General features: G+C 38.1%; 1 protein-coding gene across 1 annotated transcript in view; it reads left to right on the top strand.

Annotated features, from left to right (window-relative positions):
• LOC143031482 (uncharacterized) overlaps positions 1–22,019 on the top strand; it is a 47,266-nt gene extending 25,247 nt beyond the window's left edge. Inside the window, exons 3-5 of the mRNA XM_076195390.1 lie at positions 15,613–16,560; positions 16,803–17,007; positions 19,883–22,019. Coding sequence (XP_076051505.1) covers positions 15,613–16,560; positions 16,803–17,007; positions 19,883–20,044 — 1,315 coding nt within the window. The 3' untranslated portion in view covers positions 20,045–22,019. The remainder of the gene's footprint in view (positions 1–15,612; positions 16,561–16,802; positions 17,008–19,882) is intronic.
• The last annotated feature ends 970 nt before the right edge of the window (positions 22,020–22,989 follow it).

Here is a 22,989-nt window from a genome sequence, read left to right as displayed (position 1 = left end):
TGTGGAAAGATACAACAGTGGGTCACTATGAGCATAGCTCTCCTCTCGCAAAATACATCTAGGTAAATACAAATAGGTAAATACTCAAAGTGGGAAGAAATGATATGTGGTGTCCCACAGGGGTCAGTGCTGGCTCCAATCATGTTTGCCATATATATAAATGACATGGATGAAGGAGTTGAATGTTATATGAATTTCTTTGCAGATGATGCAAAAATACTAAAGAAAGTAAGAACAGAAGAGGACCGTGATTCATTACAATTAGACCTGGACGAAATCTGGAAATAGACTCAAAAGTGGGAAATGAACTTCAATATCAAGAAATGTAGCATAATGGAGTTTGGAAAAAGTAAAAACAGAATTTCAAAAAAATATAAAATTGGTGAAGAAATCAAAAAAGTGTACTTGGAAAGGAACCTTGGAGTAATAATCAGCAAAGACATGACGCCAGATAAACATATAAACAAAATAGTTGGAGAAACCTTCAACCTACTAAGGTCAATGAAAGTAGTATTTGAATATTTGGATGAAGAAATTATTTTAAAAAATATTAGTTACATTGATTAGACCAAAACTGGAATACACAGCAACACTATGGACATCCAGTACTAAAAAGAATATAAGGTAATTAGAAAGAATACAGAGAGCAATGACAAAATTGGCACCAGCTCTTTCCAAATTAACATACTGTATGAACAAAGATTATCAAAATTGAAACTACCAACACTGGAGCAGAGAAGAGAAAGAGGTGATCTACTGACTATAGAATCATGAAAGGAATGGAAATCCTGGATACGAATGATTTACTAAAAAATGACAATAGAAAAACAAGAGGTCATGAAAAGAAACTCAAAAAGGATAACTATAGAAGAGATCTGAAAAAATAGCTTCCCACACAGAGTGCTGGATTTCTGGAATAACTTAGATAAAGAAACAGTGTGTGCAAATTCTATTCAAGATTTTTGAAAAAACTTTATGATGAACGATACAAAGACGGGTCACCACGAGCATAGCTCCCTTCCCATATAATACAACTAGGTAAATACACACACACACACACACGACCAAGATTGGAATATGCAGCAACGATATGGTCACCAAGTACAAAAAAATGTATAAAAAAAACTTGAAAGAATACAAAGAGCAATTACAAAATTGGCACCAACACTCTCAAAACTATCATATGAAGAGAGACTAGAAAAACTTGAGCTACAGACACTAGAGCAAAGAAGAGAGAGAGGAGATTTGATAGCTATTTACAGAATCATGAAAGGCATAGAAATTACTGATAGAGAGAATCTGATAAAATGGGATGACAGAAATACAAGAGGACACGGAAAGAAAATAAAAAAAGACAGCTATAGAAGAGATTTGAAAAAGAACAGCTTTCCTCACAGAGTAATAGACAGTTGGAACAAGTTAGATGAGAAAGTGGTGTGTGCAAAAACAATACATGAATTTAAAAATAGTTTAGATAAAATGAGATATGAAGACGGGACCCCACGAGCATAGCTCCCCTTCCCGTAAAATACAACTAGGTAAATACAACTAGGTAAATACACACACACACACACATGCAGCAACGATATGGTCACCAAGTACAAAAAAATGTATAAAAAAACTTGAAAGAATACAAAGAGCAATTACAAAATTGGCACCAACACTCTCAAAACTATCATATGAAGAGAGACTAGAAAAACTTGAGCTACAGACACTAGAGCAAAGAAGAGAGAGAGGAGATTTGATAGCTATTTACAGAATCATGAAAGGCATAGAAATTACTGATAGAGAGAATCTGATAAAATGGGATGACAGAAATACAAGAGGACACGGAAAGAAAATAAAAAAAGACAGCTATAGAAGAGATTTGAAAAAGAACAGCTTTCCTCACAGAGTAATAGACAGTTGGAACAAGTTAGATGAGAAAGTGGTGTGTGCAAAAACAATACATGAATTTAAAAATAGTTTAGATAAAATGAGATATGAAGACGGGACCCCACGAGCATAGCTCCCCTTCCCGTAAAATACAACTAGGTAAATACACATACACACACACCGACCCTATCAACTATAGACCAGTCTCTCTAACAAGTATAATATCAAAAATTTGTGAAAGAATTGTCAAAAGTAGATATGTAAAATATTTGTAAAAAACAATGTGCTAAATCCAAGGCAATTTGGATTCAGACAAGGAAGATCATGCGTCACCAATTTAATATATTTCTATTCAAGGCTAATAGATATGATACAAGAAAGAGATGGATGGGCTGATTGTGCATTTCTAGACCTAAAAAAAGCTTTTGACAAAGTACCACATAAGAAGTTGCTTAAGAAATTAGAAACCGAAGGAGGAATACAGGGCAAACTGATTAAATGAATGGAAGACTTTTTGCAAGAAAGAAAAATGAGAGTAATGATAAGAGACAAACACTCAAATTGGGATGAAGTAATAAGTGATGTTCCACAAGGAAAAGTTTCGGCCCCAATAATGTTTGCTATATATATTAATGATATGGATGAAGACATTGAAAGTTATATGAGCTTCTTTGCAGATGATGCAAAACTATTAAAAAAAGTGAACACGGAAGAAGATTGTGAATCACTACAGAGTGATCTAAATAAAGTCTGGGAATGGAGTAAGAAGTGGGAGATGGAGTTCAATACTAAAAAGTGTAGAATAATGGAATTTGGAAAAAGCAAAAACAGAATAACAGGAGCATATAAATTGGGAGAAGAAAGTATAAAAAAAAAAGTTGAAAATGAGAAGGACCTGGGAGTCATTGTTATGAATAATATGTCACCTGAGAAACAAATAAATAAGATTTTTGGTGAAACTTATAATTTAATAAGAACAATCAAAGTGGCATTCATATACCTGGATGAAGAAATGGTGAAGATAATACTAATCACTCTGATAAGACCAAGATTGGAATATGCAGCAACGATGTGGTCACCAAGTACAAAAAAAAATGTATAAAAAAAATTGAAAGAATACAAAGAGCAATTACAAAATTGGCACCAACACCCTCAAAACTATCATATGAAGAGAGACTAGCAAAACTTGAGCTACAGACACTAGAGCAAAGAAGAGAGAGAGGAGATTTGATAGCTATTTACAGAATCATGAAAGGCATAGAAATTATTGATAGAGAGGATCTAATAAAATGGGATGTTAGAAATACAAGAGGACACGGAAAGAAAATCTAGAAAGACAGCTATAGAAGAGATCTGAAAAAGAACAGCTTTCCTCACAGAGTAATAGACAGTTGGAACAAGTTAGATGAGAAAGTAGTGTGTGCAAAAACAATACATGAATTCAAAAATATTATAGATAAAATGAGATACAAAGACGGGACACCACGAGCATAGCTCACCTTCCTGCAAAATACAACTAGGTAAAAACTAGGTAAATACACACACACACGTAAGACAAAATACACATCTTAATAAACAGCTCACTCAAAGAAGGAAAGATACCCGAGGACTGGAAAAACGCTAACATTGTACCAATACACAAAGGAGGAAACAAAGAAGAACCCACCAACTATAGGCCAGTATCACTAACAAGCACCATTGCCAAAATTTGTGAGAAAATAATCAAGAATAGATGGGTAAAACATCTGGAAGACAATGACATATTAAACCCAAGACAATTCGGATTCAGACAAGGAAGATCATGCTCCACAAACTTAATATGCTTTTACTCAAGACTAATAGACATAGTGCAAGAAAGAAATGGATGGGCTGATTGTGCATTCCTAGACTTGCAAAAAGCCTTTGACAAAGTACCACACAGAAAACTACTAAAAAAACTGGAACACATAGGAGGTATACAGGGAAACCTACTAAAATGGATAGAGGACTTTCTGACTGGTAGAAAGATGAGAGTAGTGCTCAGAGAAAAATATTCAGACTGGAAAGAGGTGATCAGTGGAGTACCGCAAGGATCTGTGCTGGCACCAATAATGTTTGCTATCTATATGAATGACATGGATGAGGACGTGAACTGCTACATGAGCTTCTTTGCCGATGACGCCAAACTGCTAAGGAAAATAGAAACTGATGAGGACTGTGAAGCACTGCAAGAAGACCTAAATAGGGTATGGAACTGGAGTCAGAAATGGGAAGTGGACTTTAATACTAAGAAGTGTAGCATAATGGAGTTTGGAAAAAGCAAAAACAGAATATCAGGAAAATATACAATTGGAACCAAAGAAGTAAAGAAAGTAGGATCCGAAAAAGATTTGGGAGTAATTATCACGAACGACTTGTCCTATGATATACAGATTAACAAAATTGTCGGGGAGACTTACAACTTGCTAAGATCAATAAAAGTGGCGTTTACATACTTGGACGAAGACATGATGAAAAAAATATTGGTTACATTGATAAGGCCTAGATTAGAGTATGCAGCGACATTGTGGTCCCCCAGTACCAAAAAGAATATAAAGAAAATAGAAAGAATCCAAAGAGCAGCTACAAAAATGGCACCTGCACTTGCAAACCTATCATACGAAGAGAGATTGGCTAAACTGGAGTTACCGACACTGGAGCAAAGAAGAGAGAGAGGTGACCTATTGACCATCTACAGAATCATGAAAGGCACAGAGGTACTCGATAGTGAGAACTTACTTAACTGGGACAAAAGAAACACAAGAGGACATGGAAAGAAAATAAAAAAACATAGCTATAGAAGAGAACTGAAGAAAAACAGTTTTCCTCATAGAGTTTTGGACACTTGGAACAAACTGGACAATGAAATAGTATGCGCAAAAACCATTCATGAGTTTAAAAACAAACTAGACACTGCATGATACAAAGGCGGGACAACACGAGCATAGCTCCCCTTCCCGCAAAATACAACTAGGTAAATACAACTAGGTAAATACACACACACACACACACACACACACACACACACACACACACACACACACACACACGAGCATAGCTCCCCTTCCCATAAAATACAACTAGGTAAATACACACACACACACATATATATATATATATATTTACTGTGTATATATATACATGTTGGACACAACACTGAGATGAACTCAGGCAGTATCATCATCTACAAATTCCCTTGTAATGGATGAGACAATGCATACTACACTGAAATGTAAAGAGGACTTAGCAACACACTCAGGGAACACAAAGTGGACATTAGGCATCACCAAGAAACAAATGCTCAAGTTAACCATACGGACACAGAGGAACACCTACCAAATTATGGGAAACCATTATTCTAGCCAAAGGTCTACACAAGAAACAACAGAAAATAATTGAATCCCTTTACATTGACAATTACAAAAACACAAACAAGAGGACCAGGGACGTGAAATAGACAAAATCAACCTCAACATTTGCCCTCCACTTTTATTAACCTTTCCATTTTTCTTCCATTTAATCTATTCTCAAACATTCATATACTGTGCTACCATGTTTCTATTTATTTCACATGCTATCAAGTCATGCATCCTCTACTCAAATCCTCCATTTTTACAAAGAAGTGAGGGAAGTGGTCAATCTCTTGGGATCATTAGATGTGACAAAAGCTTCAGGACCTGATGGGATCTCAAACTGGATACTTAAAGAATGTAAGGAACATCTAATGGACAATATCCAGAGTCTTATTACATGTTCATTGAATGAAGGCATCGTGCCACTTGATTGGAAAAAGACAGAAGTGATGCCAATTCACAAAGGTGGAAACAAAGATACGCCATTGAATTATAGGCCAGTATCATTAACCAGCACATTAGTGAATTATGTAAAAGGATTGGGAAAGACTGATGTATCAAATATCTTGAAAAGATGAACATTCTGACAAAATGTCAGTTTGGCTTAAGATCTGGATGGTCCTATGTGTCGAACCTTTTAAGCTTTTATTCAAGTGACTAATGTGCTGTAAGAGAAGGGTTGGTGGACTGTGTGTATCTTGACCTAGAGAAGCCATTTGATAAAGTACCTCACAGTCGATTTATGTGGATATTGGAGGACTGAGTGGTAAACTACTAGAATGGATGAAAGACTTTTCGAAGGAAAGATACATGAGGACAGTAGTAAAGGACAAGATATCAAGATAGAGAACAATAATGAGCAGAGTTCCACAGAGTTCAGTGCTTGCACCAATAAGGATATGGATTCAGCTGGAACTGTAAATGAATTGCATCTAGTTATGTTAGAAAATTAGTGAATAGGAGACGGGACCCAATATATATATATATATGTACATATATAAATATATATATATCTATCTATCTATATATATATCTATATATATATATATGTGTGTGTATATATATATATGTATATATATATATATATATATATATATACATATATATATATATATATATGTATATATATATATATATGTCATAAGAAATAGACATTTGGGAATGAATGCAAAGAGGACACTAAATTCACCTAGTTGTATTTTACGGGAAGGGGAGCTATGCTCATAGTGTCCTGCACTTGTATCTCACATTGTCTAGTTTGCTCTTAAATTCATGAATGGTTTTTGCACACACTATTTTTTCATCCAGTTTGTCCCAAGTGTCCACCACTCTATGTGAAAAACTGTTCTTCTTCAGATCTCTTCTATAACTATGTTTTTTTTAGTTTCTTTCCATGTCCTCTTGTTTCTCTTGTTCCAATTTAACAAGTCCTCTCTATCGAGTATTTCTGTGCCCTTCATGATTCTATAGATGGTCAGTAGGTCGCCTCCCTATCCTCTTTGCTCCAGAGTCAGTAACTCCAATTTAGCCAGTCTCCCCTCATATGACAAGTTTGAAAGTGCAGGAGCCTTTTTTGTGCCTGCTCTCTAGATTCTTTCAATTTTCTTTATGTTCTTTTTGGTATTGAGTAACCACAATGTCGCCGCATATTCTAGTCTAGGCCTTATCAGTGTGACTAATATTTTTTTAAATAATTTCTTCGTCCAAATATGTAAATGCCACTTTTATTGATCTTAGTAAGTTGTAGGATTCTCTGACAATTTTGTTTATTTATCATAGGACAAGTCATTTGAGATAATTACTCTCAAATCTTTTTCAGATCCCACTTTCTTTACCTCCTTAGTTCCAATTTTATATTGTCCCGATATTCTATTTTTACTTTTTTTCCAAACTCCATTATGCTACACTTCTTAATATTGAAGTTCACTTCCCATTTCTGACTCCACTTCCAAATCTTATTCAGGTCTTCCTGTAGTAATTTGCAATCCGTTTCGGTTTTTACTTTCCTTGACAATTTAGCGTCGTCTGCAAAGAAGCTCATGTTTCATAGCACATCATCATCCATGTCATTTACATAAGTAGCAAACATTATTGGAGCCACTAATCACCTCCTTCCAACCTGAATATTTTTCTCTTGGTACTACTCTCATCTTTCTACCAATCAGAAAGTCCTCCATCCATTTTAGTAGGTTCCCTTGTAACCCTCCTATGCGTTCATTTATATATATATATATATATATATATATATATATATATATATATATATATATATATATATATATAATATATATATATATATATATATATATATATATATATATATATATATATATATATATATATATATATATATATATATATATATATATATATATAATTTTATGTGGTACCTTGTCAAAAGTCCAAGAAAGTACAATCAGCCCATCCATCCCTTTCTTGCACTATATATATTAGTCTAGAGTACATGCATACATATATATACCAAAGGCTTTTTCCCCCTTACATGGGGGGTAGCCACAAAGAAAAAGGCATAGAAATCACTCCCATTCATTCCATTTCCCATGTATTCCACTCCCCTCCACCCTCCTCCCTCCCTTCTATCTTAGCACCTCCTGGATGACGGGTCATCCCTGAATCCTGTCCACTGCCCTGGGTCAGAAGGCAGTGTCGCAAGACACAGCACATTCACAGCAAGGCCGCTTCATAAATTCGGCGACCCCCCCTCTCCGTCCCCTCATGCAGAAAAGGAGAAGACAGGGAGAAATCCCTTCGGGCTGCATCAAATTTTTTCTCATACATACGTCCTCACCCCCCCATCCCCCACCCACTCCCCTTCATGCATCACAGCCTCATCTATACACAACCCCTCTCCATTTACCCCTATCTTCTGTGCTCTCCCGTCCTTCCTCTACAGACATTCCTCTCTTTTGTAAAGACCCTTTCACCCCATCCATCCATCTCGTCCTAGGACGCCCCCTCATATTCACCCCTTCCACCTCTGCCTTCCACACCTCTTTTACTAATCTTTCTACACTCATTCTTTCCATGTGTCCAAACCATCCCAATACTCTTTCATCATTCCTATCTCCCAACTCCCTGTCAGTCCCTGCTCTCCTCCTTATCTCCTCATTTCTCACTCTATCCAGCCTAGTAACCCCTATCATACTTCTCAGACATTTCATCTCAAACACATTCAAATTCCTTCTCTCTTCCTCTCTTATGTTCCATGTTTCTGCCCCGTACATTGCTGTTGGCACAATCACTTCTTCATATAACCTCTTAGCATCCATTCCCAGATGTCTATTTCTCATTACACTTTTTAATCCACCAATGCATTTATTCACTTCTCTCAATCTACATTCTACCTCCACCCCCACTCCTCCCTTTCCTGTCACATTCGCACCCAAGTATCTGAAACTATCCACTTCCTCCAGTTTCTCACCCTTAATGCTCACTTCCAGCCTACTGTCACTCTCTCCCCTTGTACATCTCATCACCTTACTTTTGCCCACATTTATCTTAAGCTTCCTTCTTTCACACACCTTGTCAAACTCTGTCACTAACTTCCTCAATCCCTCCTCTGATCCTGCTACAAGCGCAGTGTCGTCAGCAAACAACAGCTGGCTTACCTCCCACTTTTCTCCATTTTCTTTAATCATCTCCAACCCCTGATCCACTACCCTTGCATTCACCTCTCGCACCACCCCATCCATGTAAAGATTGAACAGCCAGGGTGACATAACACACCACTGACGAAGTCCCACCTTTACCACAAACCATTCACTCTCTTCATTTCTAATCCTAACGCAAGCTCTACTACTCTCGTAAAAACTCTTGACTGCTCTTAACAGTTTTCCTCCTACCCCATATATCTGCAGTACCTCCCACAGTGCCTTCCTGTCTACCCTGTCGTAAGCCTTTTCCAGATCCATAAAAGCCGAAAAAAAAATACCTTTTCCTATAGCTTTCTCACATATCTGTCTTACCACAAAAATCAAATCTACACATCCCCTATCTGTCCTAAAACCACAATGTTCCTAACCAATTACTCCCTCTGTTCCTCTCCTAATCCTCTCAATCAAGATCCTCCCATAAGCCTTCCCAACTACACTCAACAAGCTGATCCCTCTGTAACTACTACACTCACGCTTGTCCCCATTTCCTTTGTAAAGCGGAACTATACAGGCACTCCTCCAGTCCTCCGGCACTCTACCCTCTCTTAAACAAACATTAAATAACCTCACCAGCCAGTCCACCATAACTGTACCTCCTTTCTTCAGACATTCTGCATGGCATCCATCCAACCCAGGTATCTTACCTGCTCTCATCATCTTAACAGCTGCCTCCACTTCATCCTTCCCTATTTCTCCTCCATTCCCCTCACTCATCACTCTCATTTTCTTAGCACTTCCCACTGCAACTACCTTTCCCTCCCTATCCTCTTTCATATCTAGCAACTCCCTAGAATACTCTGCCCACCTTCCTCTCACTGCCTTCTCTTCCATTATCATCTTTCCATCTGCACCTTTTACCTTTTCTTCTCTACTTGATTTGCCTCCTCTTCCTCTTTTAATTTCCTTTCAAAACATCTTTTTATTACTTTCAAAATTTTCTGTCATACTCTTTCCCCATTTCACATCTGCTCTCCTCTTTGCTTCCTTTATCTTATGCTTAACTTCCTTTCTCTTTACTTTGTACCTCTCATACGATTCCCTTGTCCTAATTTGTAACCAATCTATGAATGCCTGCTTCTTCTCTTCTACACCCTTCTTTGTTTCCTCATTCCATCACTCATTGCCCTTCTTTCTATTTCCTCCCGCTCTCCTTGTTCCACACCTTATGACTCCCTCCTTGAACCATCCACATTCCTCTTCCACTCCTAGTTCTATTCTATCCTTTACTCTCTCCCACTCTTCTCTCAACTTCTTTTTATACTCATTCTCCTTTTTTTTTCCTCATTTAAGCAGTTCACTCTAAGTACCTCCCTACCTTCTGCCCTTTTCCTCTTTCTCCACCTATTCTTCCACCAGGAAATGATCTGATATTCCCCACTCTCTCCCCTTAGAACATGTACATCCTTAACTCTTCCTACCATACTCCTGGTCACCACTATATAGTCCATTAACGCTCTATCTGCCACCCTTCCATCCACCACCCTCTCCCATGTGTACTTATGCTTGACTTTCTTCTTAAACACTGTATTTGCTATCATCAACTCTCTTTCAAGACACATCACCATCAATTCTCCACTACGATTTTTACCTGGAACTCCATACTTCCCAATCACTCCGTCAATGGGTTCACTTCCTACCATAGCATTTAGGATTCCCAATACAACTACATTGACATTTCTCCCTAATCCCTCTATGCACTCATTTAAATCTACCTAAAAAGCCTCCCTTTCCTCTACGCTCTTCTCACTACCAGGCCCATACGCACTTACAAAAACCCACATCTCCTTTCACAGCTTCACCTTCATCCACATCAACCTTGATGACATCTCCTTCCACTCCACTACCAACTTACTTATCTCTTCACTTACTAGTATAGCCACCCCTTCTCTCCCTCGTCCCCTCTTCACTCCTGAATACCTCCCAGCTACACTTCCAAACTCACAGTTGCCCTTTCCTTTCATTTTAGTTTCACTCAAAGCCAGCGCATCCATCTTTCTTCTCACAAACATACTGCCTATCTCTTCCCTTTTACTCTCATCTGTACCACATCCACGTACATTAAAAGACACAAACCTTAGGGTACTAGTTGGAAAGCTCCCAGACCCTCTTATGCCTTTACTTTCGTTTTTAGGAATGTCCCCTTTTGGGGCTACAGGTAGTAGGACTCCTAATCCCATCCCCCGTCCCTTTTTTGTCGCCTTTTACGACTCGAGTGGAAATATTTGGTGGCAGTATTCTTTTGCCCCCACCACAGGGTTGGTAGGCGAAAAAAGGAAATGAATATTCAGAGAAATGGTACAGGACAGTAACAAGGGGTTGGGGGACAGTCGTAGTATAAAAGTGTCATTTCTCTACGTACAATGTTTTCCTCTATCACAGACAAAATGATGTGTGGCTCTGGTCCGTAGGGGCGCCCCATATAGACCCTAAAGTATCAACTGCATGCTACTTTGCCACATTAACATGCAGCCAATACCCCAGACGGAGACCAATACCCCAGACGGAGACCAATACCCCAGACGGAGTAAAAACATATTAAGTTTGTGGTACATGATTTTCCTTGTCTGAACCCAAATTGTCTTGGGTTTATTATATTATTTTTTTCCAGGTGTTTTACTCATCTATTCTTGATAATTTTTTCACAAATTTTGGCAATAGTGCTTGTTAGTGAGACTGCTCTATAATTAGCTGGTTAATCCTTGTTTCCTCTTTTATATATTGGCACAATGTTAGCATTTTCTCAATCTATTCTTTTTTTCTTCTTTAAGTGAGCAACTTATTATGTTATATATTTTGTCCGTTAGTTCTTCTTTGCATTCTTTTAGAATCAAATCTGCAATTCCGTCCGGGCCATGCGATTTCCTGACATCAAGGTGTTCCATTATTTCTTTTTGTGTTATCATTATCACCTCACTCATTGGGAGAGATCAGCTTCATTTCCTTCATCCCAATATTGTGCCTTCTTTCTAGCGAAAACAGACTTGAAATGATTATTCATGACTTTGGCCATTTCTAGATCTTCTGTGTATTCTATATTTCCTTGGCATAGTTTCACAATTTCCTGTTTATTGATAAGTTTACCATTCACATATCTATAGAATAGCTTGGTTTGCTCCTAGCATTTTTATATAATATCTTTTTCATAGTTCCTTTTCTCCTCTCTTTGCACTTTTACATACTCATTTCTATAGTATATATATATATATATATATAATTTTCCAGATTTTTTTCTCCATCTTTTCCAAGCTCTGTCTCTTCCATCTTTTGCCTCATTGTATCTTCTGTTGAACCAGGATTTAATGTACACTCCCTCTAGCTTCTATCTTGATACGTACCTATTCACTCCTTCATCATAATTATCCATCAAGATATCCCATTTCTCTTCCACTTTTCTCTTCCATGTAAAAATGTTCCCAATTTGCATTCTGAAGGAATTTCTTTAATTTTCCAGTCCGTTTTGTTATACATCAATCTTCCTTTCCTATGCTTTTCGTTTCTCTCCATGTATATTTCTTCCTTTAGTTCAATCTCAATAAATATATGGTCACTCTTTGCAAGTGGTGTCTTGTATTCAATTTTATCCACAATTTCAGGTTCTGTTGTAAATATTAAATCCAGTCTCGACGGCTCCTCATTATTTCTGTATCTAGTGTTTTCACTGACCCACTGTGTCATTGTATATTCCATGGTCATGTCCAGTAATACATTACCCCACAAGTCTTCCCCGCCTTTCACTGTAATGTCCTCCCAACAAATTTCTCTGCAATTAGAGCCCCCCCATAATTATCAGGTTACCTCCGCCCATTAATATCTCATTTAATGAATGCTTTGTATCCTCTAGCATTTTCATATGCTCGTTCTCTTTCCAAGCGCTCGTTTTTGGAGGCACATAAGTCACCACAAACTTTCTACTTTCCATGTCCTTGTCTTCGACTTTTATCATGATCAATTCTAAATTACTTTTGCCCTCAACAATTTTTGTCACATTCAAGTTTTTCTTAGCCAAGAACATGATTCCTCCTCCCTGTTTTTCGTCTCTGTTTTTAATCCAATAATTGTATAGCCCTTGTCCAACATTGATGGGTGGTATTTAGTCTCCACAATTCCCATTATGTCTGTTTTTTCTTCCGACAGGTAATCATTAAGTTCATCCAGTCCTGAAATTAATTCGTCAATGTTAGTATAGGCTTTTTTTTCCATTTTTTTTTTTTTTTTTTTTTTTTTACTTCGCCAATTCTGGTGTACCATTTCCTCATTCTCATGTCGATTACTCTCCAATAGAAAGCCTTGCTTTCGGTCTCCGTTCTCTTCGCGGTTTTTTTTTTTTTTTTTAAGCCTCATCTCTTAGTGTTTTCTCTTCCACTAATTCCTCAATACTCATTTATCTTTTTATCCATATCTTATTGTAATGCTAACTCCTTGCCAACTTACCTACTTTTTCAAATATGTCCTCTACTACCATTTCTGATCTTAGTTTTATCTTTAGGGGTCGATTTATTTCTTTAGAATGATGACCTATTCTATACACATCGTCAATGTCTTTCTCTATCCCTGGTCCCCATCCTGAATTTCTTTTAGGATTGCTATTGTTGTTTCTTTTTCTTCTTTTTCTCTCATGTACCTCGCCAGACCATGTTTTTCTCTTAGTCCATATACCACAATACATTTTTTTCCTATACACTGTGTATTCACCTCGGATCTGCTGCAGTCTCTGTCGAGACAGCCAGACACCACCCTACGGCAGTGAGCTTAGAGCTCCTTATTAGCCGATCTCTGGGTAGGTCTGAGACCACTCACACACCGGGACAGCAAGGTCACAACTCCTTGACTAACGTCCCGTACCTACTCACTGCTAGGTGAACAGGGGCTACACGTGAAAGGAGACAAACCCAACTTATCTCCGCCCGACCGGGGAATCGAACCCCGGTTCTCTGGCTTGTGAGGCCAGTGCTTTACCAATCCGCCACCGAGCCCAATTTGTTTTTTCATTAATTATTTGGATAATTGGGTCTTTTGCATTTTACTGCATTTGTTGTTAGACTATTTCTTTGAAAACAATTTTTTTTACGATGTTTTTCTTCCATTTCTTTAATCTTTTGGATACTTTCCTCACCTAAGTTTTCTTCGATTCTTTCAATCATTTATTGTATTTTGTTATTAACTTTTTTTTATGTTTTCACTATTGGTAGTAGCATTAATTTTTATCTTTTCGTTTTCACGCTTCACCTCTCTTGTATATCATTTTTCATTTCCTTAAGTTCGGTTCTTTGTTCAGAGTTAGTTTTTCTTAGGTCGGAAATTTCAATTTTAGCTTGCACTAAGCAATCCATTAGTTCAACAATTTCTTTCCTTAGGTCCATGATTTCATTCTCCCACCATTTTCTATTTTTGCTCATTTCCCTCTCTATATCTCAGATTCGACTTAAATTCCTTTCTTCATACTTACTGAAACCTGAGAACGAATCTTCGTCATATATTCGTCCGGCCGCTGCTGTTTGGTATCTTCTGTTTACATCTTATTTTGCGGTGGCGCTTCTAGATGTCTCTGCTGTCAAGGCATCATTGGAGTCAAACATATCATTATTTTCCTTCATTTTTACTTATTACGTCTAAATATCACTGCAGAGACTTCATCGCGGACACCCACGATTGCTCCCCTCCCATTCAATACTAACCAGGTCTCCTTCTTTTGTTGTAATTTTCCTCTTTTTTGGAACACAAACGACGAAGATGTTGGCGGTTCCGTTGTTTCCGTGTATGAAGGGGTGATTGTGCCAATGGCACTGTATGGGGCAGAAACATGGAATCTGAGAGAGGTTGAGAGGAAAAGTTTAAATGTGTTTGAGATGAAATGTCTGAGAAGTGGTGGGGGTTACTAGGTTGGACAGAATGGGAAACGAGGTGAGAAGGAGAGCTGGGGTGGAAAAGGAGATGGCAGATAGGGTTGATGAAAGAATATTGGTATGGTTTGGACACATGGAAAGAATGAGTGAAGAAAGATCATTAAAAGAGGTGTGGAAGGTAGAGGTGGATGAGAACTTGAGGAGACACTCAAGGCAAAGTTGGATGGATGGGGTGAAAGGGGCGTTGAGCAAGGAAGAAGACAGGAGATAGGGCTAAGTAGAGAATGGCTGTGTTTACAGTAGATGATATTGTGATGCAAATAAGGAAGGGGATGGGGGTTAGGGAGTGGTTATGTATGAATGATGTTTTGACGCAGCCCAAAGGGATTTTTTCCTGTATAAGGGGATGGAGAGGGGGGTTGCTGAATAAGTGAAACAGCCTTACTGTGGATGTGCTGTGTCTTGCTGCATTGCATTTGACTCAGGGTAGTGAGTGGAATGCTGGGATGACCCATCATCCATGAGGAGCTAAGATGAGAGGGAAGGGAGGGTGGTGGGAGTGATATGGGTGGGAATAGGTACTTGCCTTTTGACTTGGCTACCTTCCTTGTAAGGGGGGAAAACTCCCTTGTTGTGTGTGTATATGAATATGTATGTATATATATATATATATATATATATATATATATATATATATATATATTTATATATTATATATATGTATATATATATATATATATATATATACACACACACACATATATATATATATATATATATATATATACACACACAGAGATGCTCTCTGCCTCTCATATGTTACACTACTCTCATGTCTTATTGTTTCAGAATGACATGTTTCCTATGTGGCCTAGAGTTCAGCATCAACCGGCAAGCACGGGAGTTGCAGTGTGGTCACTCCCTTTGCAGCTCATGTGTTACATTACATGTTCCCAACATCAGCAATCCAGGCTCCTCCCAGTGTCCTCGGTGCAGAGGTGAAAACTTGAGTCTTCTCTTGGAGACCCATATGTCAACCCTCACCTTAGAGGAGACACAGGACACAACAGCCATTTTGGAGGCTCGTGGAGGAGACGGAAGACCCACAAGAGCTAATGCAGAAGATATAAGATTGGTTGGGGACATCTGCAATGCTCATGGATGCCCTTTGTCATCATGGTGTCAGGATTGCCACCATGCCGTCTGTGATGACTGCAGAGAATTTCATGAAGGTCAGCAACACCAGGTGTCTGAATTCAGGCAGCCTAGAGAACTCCTGTATAGCTATCATCATGTGAACAGAACCTTCCGGGATTGGCTGTTCAAGGTCCAGAATGTCACAGCGGATGTGCTTGATATGAACAAGTCAGTGGTTTCTGTGCTTGAGTTGATGCTCTCAACTGTACAGAGTTATATGAAAGAGATATCTGATCAGGAGCAAATCATGGTGAGAACCTCTTCCCTTGAAACCATGGAGGAAATGATCACGAAGAGTTTCTACTGGTGTAGAAAGAGACAACCAGTAGTCCACCGGCAGATCAAAGAAGCCACTGCCACATTTCAGCGAATCAGCTTCTCACTTCAAGAGCTTATGTTCCTCCAAGCCCTATTGCAAGGTAAAATGGTAGAAGCTGAAGCTATGGCCAGTTTAATGGAAGAACAACCTCATATGATTGCCCTACCACAGGTTACTATGCCTTTTATCCTTACGTGCCCAAAGAACTTCTTGTATGTGGACCTTCCAGAGTCAGTGGACCTCCCCTACACATTAAAGATAGAATTTCTGGATAAACTGAGGCAAGTTCTTATACCCATTGTTAACTATGGTCTTTTGTGGTTTGCATAGGGTGGTAATGCATTGTATATCACCTAGTCAAAGGTTAATATATATTTTCTCTTGCAAAGGTAATGCTTTTGTTCCATATTGCAGAGGGTAATATATAATGTTCTAATGAGAAACTAATACTAAATTTCTCAGTTACAGAGGACAATGTGTAATGTTCCAACTGCAGAAGCAATGTATATGTTTTCTATTACAGATCAACATCAGTATTCACAGTGACATACGAAGATGCAAACAATGATATTCTCTTCAGGATGAGTGGAGACTTTGGTTTTGATACATTCAGGATCTTTTCCAATGACCCGCCCTCAGGAATGGCTGGCCCCACCAATGAGCGGAAACCCAGTGGCCTACGTAATGTTGTTGTCCACCAGATGGCAATTGTGGAGGACCATAGATGTGTGAGTGTTTCACAAGATATGGCAGCTATATTCTTTGCCAATGCTTGACAAACATGGCAAAATTAATAACTGGGTTCTGGACTTGAATGAGGGGCTGCAGTTTTTCTACCTTTGTCACATGTTGATGACATACATGTCATGACAAATTGATGTCTGCATATTATCCTATTCACCTTTCTTCTGCTCTTAGGAAAAACAGTTGCAAAACTCTCAGGTAGACAGATGATCCACTTCTGTTTGGCCCTTGCTGGTGTTCAGTGGTAGAGTAGATTAGCATTCTCTGGATCAACACTAATATATACAAAGTATCCAGGGTACCAAATCACTGAAGAGTATAACTTATGTTGTCCTTTCTCCTAGAATATGGTGGTACATTATCACTACCAATGTACCACCAAAATCTGAGATGTTCTGACATTAATCCCTTCATTATTGTATTATACTCTACATATCTTATCATGGGAAATGTGAGATGATTTTAGGGACATCATTAGGTATTTGCAAGAGGTGATCCTGCTACATGGATGTCAGAGAGATTCACCTCCCTTTCATCCATTTTCAACACACACTAACATCTACATCTCCATATGGAGGTGTGGCCCTGATCAGCTGACACTTGGTCCCTAGACTGGGCCCAGGATCTATCAATTCTATATTTCCTCTATCTATTCATATGGGAAGAATAGACAACTGGCATTTGTATGTATATTGTCTTTTGTTACTAATGAGACATCTTTCAAATTAAAGTATTGTGGTGATGGTACTACATTGTACAATATCCAAGCAGTGTTATAGCATGAAGACATGCTATTACACAGTTCATTAAACCCAAAATCACCTGTGACTGTTGTCAACCACTTGTTTCTATTTTCATGTTCATAGCTTCCTGAATATTCTATTACTAATCAATCAAGCCAGCTATTAGCAACTGTTGCTTCAAATTTTGTGTAGCATAATGTGACTTAGTCCTTTTTTTTACTTTGACAAGCTAAGCTAGTACCTACTTAGCTTTTTTCATATATAAGATGTACAAGTGCAGTATAGAAAACATTAGACCAATCTTGCTCCCATCACCTCTTCCTTTATGCCACGTCCACACGGTCGAGCCGTGCCTGGCAGACTTTGCCCTTACCGGGCAAAGTCCACAGGCTCTGCCCGCGAAGTGTCCACATGGCTGACGATGGTGGTTGGAGGTTAGTTGGCCGCAAGCAGAGGTTGGGAGGGAGTGGTTCAGTGTGGTACGATAACCATGATTCCCGCCATATTTGGAAAGAAGGTAGCACTTTACAGCATTATAATTGCTGCCTGCATTAAAAAGAAAAAGAAGAAATCACGGAGACATGACTGGTGCCAGGAATGGTTACAAAGACGTGATTTGATAGGAAGCTCAGTGATAATCCTACGTGAATTGCAGGATGAAAATGAACAATTGTTTTGCAATTACATGAGAATGAACATAAGCAGCATTTCTGTTCTCCTTTCGAAAGTGGAGCCATATATACAAAGACAGACAAATATAAGGAAAAGCATAGCACCAATAACACGTCTTGTGGAGACCAGTACACACTAGTACTAGGTGCGGACATGGTGGTAAAGGTAATTTCGGTCTGTACTGAGCGGGTTTGCTAACTTTGCTCGCACCTCACCTTGTGCGTTTGGCAGCAATGTCAGCCCTCCATCCACTGCCCGCAAATGGCACCGGGAACGGTCAGTTTAATGGTTTGCCCGATGAAATTGCCCATTGTCGAGCAAAGCCCTCGTGCCCGGCGGACAGTGCTCGACCGTGTGGACGTGGGATTACACTGGGGACCCAGCACTCCACATAGCAGCTCAACACTGCCACCTGGTGTCTATTCACTGAACCACACAAAATCCAACATGGCTGCCCTCAGCCAAATGACAACAGAGGAACACTCAAACAGAAACCTGTCATCCCTTTTTAAATGAAAATTAAATTGAGCCTTGTGCCATGTGTTGGATTTGCTCTTTGTCATTTTTTTTTTTCTCCTGCTTATTTTATACAAGGGTTTTTTTTAAGTGATACTTTTCTGTAGCAGAGATGGGCACAAATCCTTAAAGAATAACCTCCTTCTCTTCATTCTAGAAACTTCTTGCACTATCATTCAATTCAGCATCATCTGGAGAAACCTCTTGAATCATCATTCAGTAGTGTTTGCAGTGACATGGCACAGCCTTGATTAATGTATCTCATGATACTTCTTGCAACAGTTTGTCTCTGTTATTACAACCAATATTGATACCTCTTTATTTTCCTTTGGTATTAATCTAGTCAGTGCTACTTATGGCCATTACTAATACTGGCATACATCATCTCACAATTGATTCTTCCTAAAGCATTGTCCTACATGTTATGCAATAAGATAAGAACTTTACTCACAGATATTCATGGAAAATATATTTGAAAATGATAAAAATGAAGCAATTGAACCAGCAAAACCCTCCCTCCAGTGAATGGACAATACCCAAATCAGTAAGTTAGGTTATGTCCTCCCTCCCAATTTTCCTATTGGGATTTTGTCATGTTCCCCCCTCCTTCTTCAGTACATCACCTGGTTTTTCTGCTATGCCAATCAACTTCCAGCAGATTCACCCTTAGGCCTATATGAAACAAACATTTCTGTTATTGCTATCTAGGAATATGGTGGTATGTGTGTTTTGAAATGAAACCTGATTGGATAATGAATTATGCCTATATTCATAATATTAGCCTATTATATTATGAAATATTTTTTCTATATAATATTTCTTTATCAGTATGATGACTGATGAAAGGAACCAGTATGAGTGATAATATAAAATGATGCAATAAGAAATGTACAAGAAAATAGATGAATTATTTTCTTTTCTTTTTCAGTATGAAATTTTTCTTAATGGCAACTTGGTGACTGAAATGGAAAAGGTAGGTCTTGAGAGGAGCCTATATTCTTTCTGCAGGAAAATTTCCATACGAGCTGTTCGAGTCAAGACCTGTGTTGAGGTGCAGTACTTCAGTGTTACCAGTGGCCGTAATGTCTAATGATGGTCCACCCTGAGTCAGCATAGATAGCAACATGCAGACATGAGGTTCTGTATGCTTCTTCTTCCCTCACCCTTACAGTGTGATAAAAAGCATTAATGAAAAGCTGACACTGCTCAGGAACTGAACCTAGGACCTCCCACTCTCCGGGCAGGTGTGCTTACTGATTACACCACAGTTGCCTCTAGTGACCACTCCACTTACACACTGGCATTTTAAATCTGCTTCACCTATAGTTAGAATATCAAACCTACTTCCGTTATTTGCATTAATTTTTTTCTCACATTATTGCAACCATGCACATTCATGCAGCCACTTTTCAAAATTAAGGATCCTTTGGTAGCTGGTCAAACTATTAAGACATTGCCCCTTAGTTGTTGTTTTTTTTTCATTCTTTCATTTAGACATATATCTTTTATGGGAATTATATTATTCTTATGTATACATTTTGAAGAATGGGAAAAAAGCAAGAGCAATGAAATGCATTTAACCAACCTAAACACTTATTTGTTCAGGCATATTTGATTTATTTCATATATTGTATGGAAATGGATGAGTAAAATAAGATTATACAGTGAGACCTCTCACTAACGGACGTTAATTAGCTGTGTTTGCGGTGTTTTCGCTGTGTTTTCGCATAGTAATTGCACACAATAAACAACAGCACCAAATACACCAAAAACACAGCAAAGACAGCTAATTAACGTCCGTTAATGAGAGGTCTCACTGTATATACTATCAGACCTTACCCAACATGACTTCACCATGCAGGAAATTCACATTTACCTGAATTGGTAAAATATCCCAGCATTTGCTGAACATGACCATGATTCATGATAGCATGATCTGAATAACCTGCTGGATCGTGTTGTGTGCCAGCCGGGTGGGCAAAACCTATTTTTCCCCGTAAGACCTAACACTTGTGTTGGGTGAGGTCTGATAGTATATACAAAATATGAAATACTGTCATTATTTGTAAATTCAGTAAATCTAACTTGTTTATTCACACATATGACAAATTATGGAATGTCTACTGTAATACAGTCCCTTCCAATTACAATAAACAAAATTATGGTTGTTTCTACTACTATTTTTCTGTACAATAGCATTTATCCTGAAAGATTACTTTAGATATTTTGGAGGGAATGAATTGGTATTGGATAACTGATACTCTAGAGCTAATTACCCAAAATATACTTCTCACATTTATAAAGCTATACATAATTTTGCAGTATCATGTATTACTTCCATCAGGCACAAGGTTATACAAATTAACAAGAAATGTAACAGAAATGTAAACACCAATAAACAAATTATACTACTTCAGCTTTACAGTTACAAAGTCTAATGATTTAATTACCCTTTTCATATGGGTTTTCTGGTTTTATGAAATCTTAATAGTCTTCATGAGCCACTGTGTAGCACTCTATATATGTGAACACAATTATGATTTATCATATGAGTGAGCACATGCTTTTTCAGATTATCACTTTGTGAGAAAGCATATACACAGCTCACACTGGAATGATCCTTCTCCGGTGTAGACCATCACATGCCAATCATGAACAATTTTTCTCGAGAAAGATGCAAGACAAGTTTCTCACCAGTGTGGACCCTCATATGCATAATAAGATGCCCTCTTTGTGAGAATGAAACATTACATATTTCACATTGGAAAAGATTCCTTCCTGTGTGGATCATATGCTGATCAAGATTCCTTTTCACAGAGAAAGCATTACCACATAGCCTACATTCAAATGGTCTCATTCCAGTGAGATTCATCATGTGAATCTTAAGAGTCCTTTTCGTGAAAAAGCAGCAATACATAGTCCACACTGGAAAGGTTCCTCTCCATTGTGAGTCATCATATGCCAAGTAAGACATTTTTTATCTGAGAAAGCAGTGTCACACAGCCTACAATGGAAAGGTTTATCTCCAAAATGGATCTTTACATGCTGAGATAACCTTTTATTTAAAAAAAAAACAGCATCACATATTTCACAATGAAAAAGTTTCTCTCTAGTATGGACTTTCATAATTCCACTATAATCTTTTTGCAAGAAAGAAGCATCACCTATTTCACAATGAAATTATTTATCTACAGCATGATTTATATGAATCTTAAACATTTTACATAAAAGAAAGCAGGAGCACATTACAATAGAAAAATTTATCCACTGTGTACTCAGAACTGCTGGACGTGAATTTATTTATTATCATTATTATCATTTTTTAGGGGGGGAGGCAGCAACTAAGGTCACCTATCCCAGAGAATATTTGACTATCCTTGCTCTGCCAAGGAAGTAACCTTATCAATGTAATTTTCTGGACACACAATCCCCAACCTTACTGAGAGGAGAATAATGGAGTGATAGGAATACCATAATAATGATGTTTGTTTCAGGTTCCATCTACTGGAACCCTACCACCCCACAACATCTAGCAGGTCCCTGGGCCCTCCCATTTATCTGTCTGGGAAGAAATAGTAATTGTCATCTATGATGTATTTGTGATGTTTCTATGACACTGGCTTGTAGTAGAAGGGGAACAGTCGCTAGTTGTCAGCTCTTCCTACATAAAAAGGTAGGGGAAATAGGGTCATTGCTGACAGAGATCTTAGGCTCTGCTTAGAGGCACCTTCAGATGGAGACAAAAGTCTGACAGCCACCTCACAAGACCACCACATAACAATACCCATCATTGGAACCTTGGTACTCCTCTTATTCATAAGACCTTCTTTTGCATTTTCTGTACTTTGTACAGAAACTTGTGAATTTATTGTTGCAGGGAATCAGGGTGTGGAGCCTGACCACCACATAAACCCATCATTGGAAACTTGGTACTCCTCTTATTATTCTTAAGCCCTTATTTTGCATTTTCTGTACTTAAAAACATAAGAATGAAGGAGACTGCAAGAGACCATAAGGCCTACACTAAGCAGCTCC

This window comes from Oratosquilla oratoria, chromosome 12 (assembly GCF_046742065.1).
Source record: "Oratosquilla oratoria isolate Oo_2021 chromosome 12, ASM4674206v1, whole genome shotgun sequence".
NCBI classification, from domain to species: Eukaryota; Metazoa; Arthropoda; class Malacostraca; order Stomatopoda; family Squillidae; genus Oratosquilla; species Oratosquilla oratoria.
This window is presented reverse-complemented; position numbering and strand designations above follow the sequence as displayed.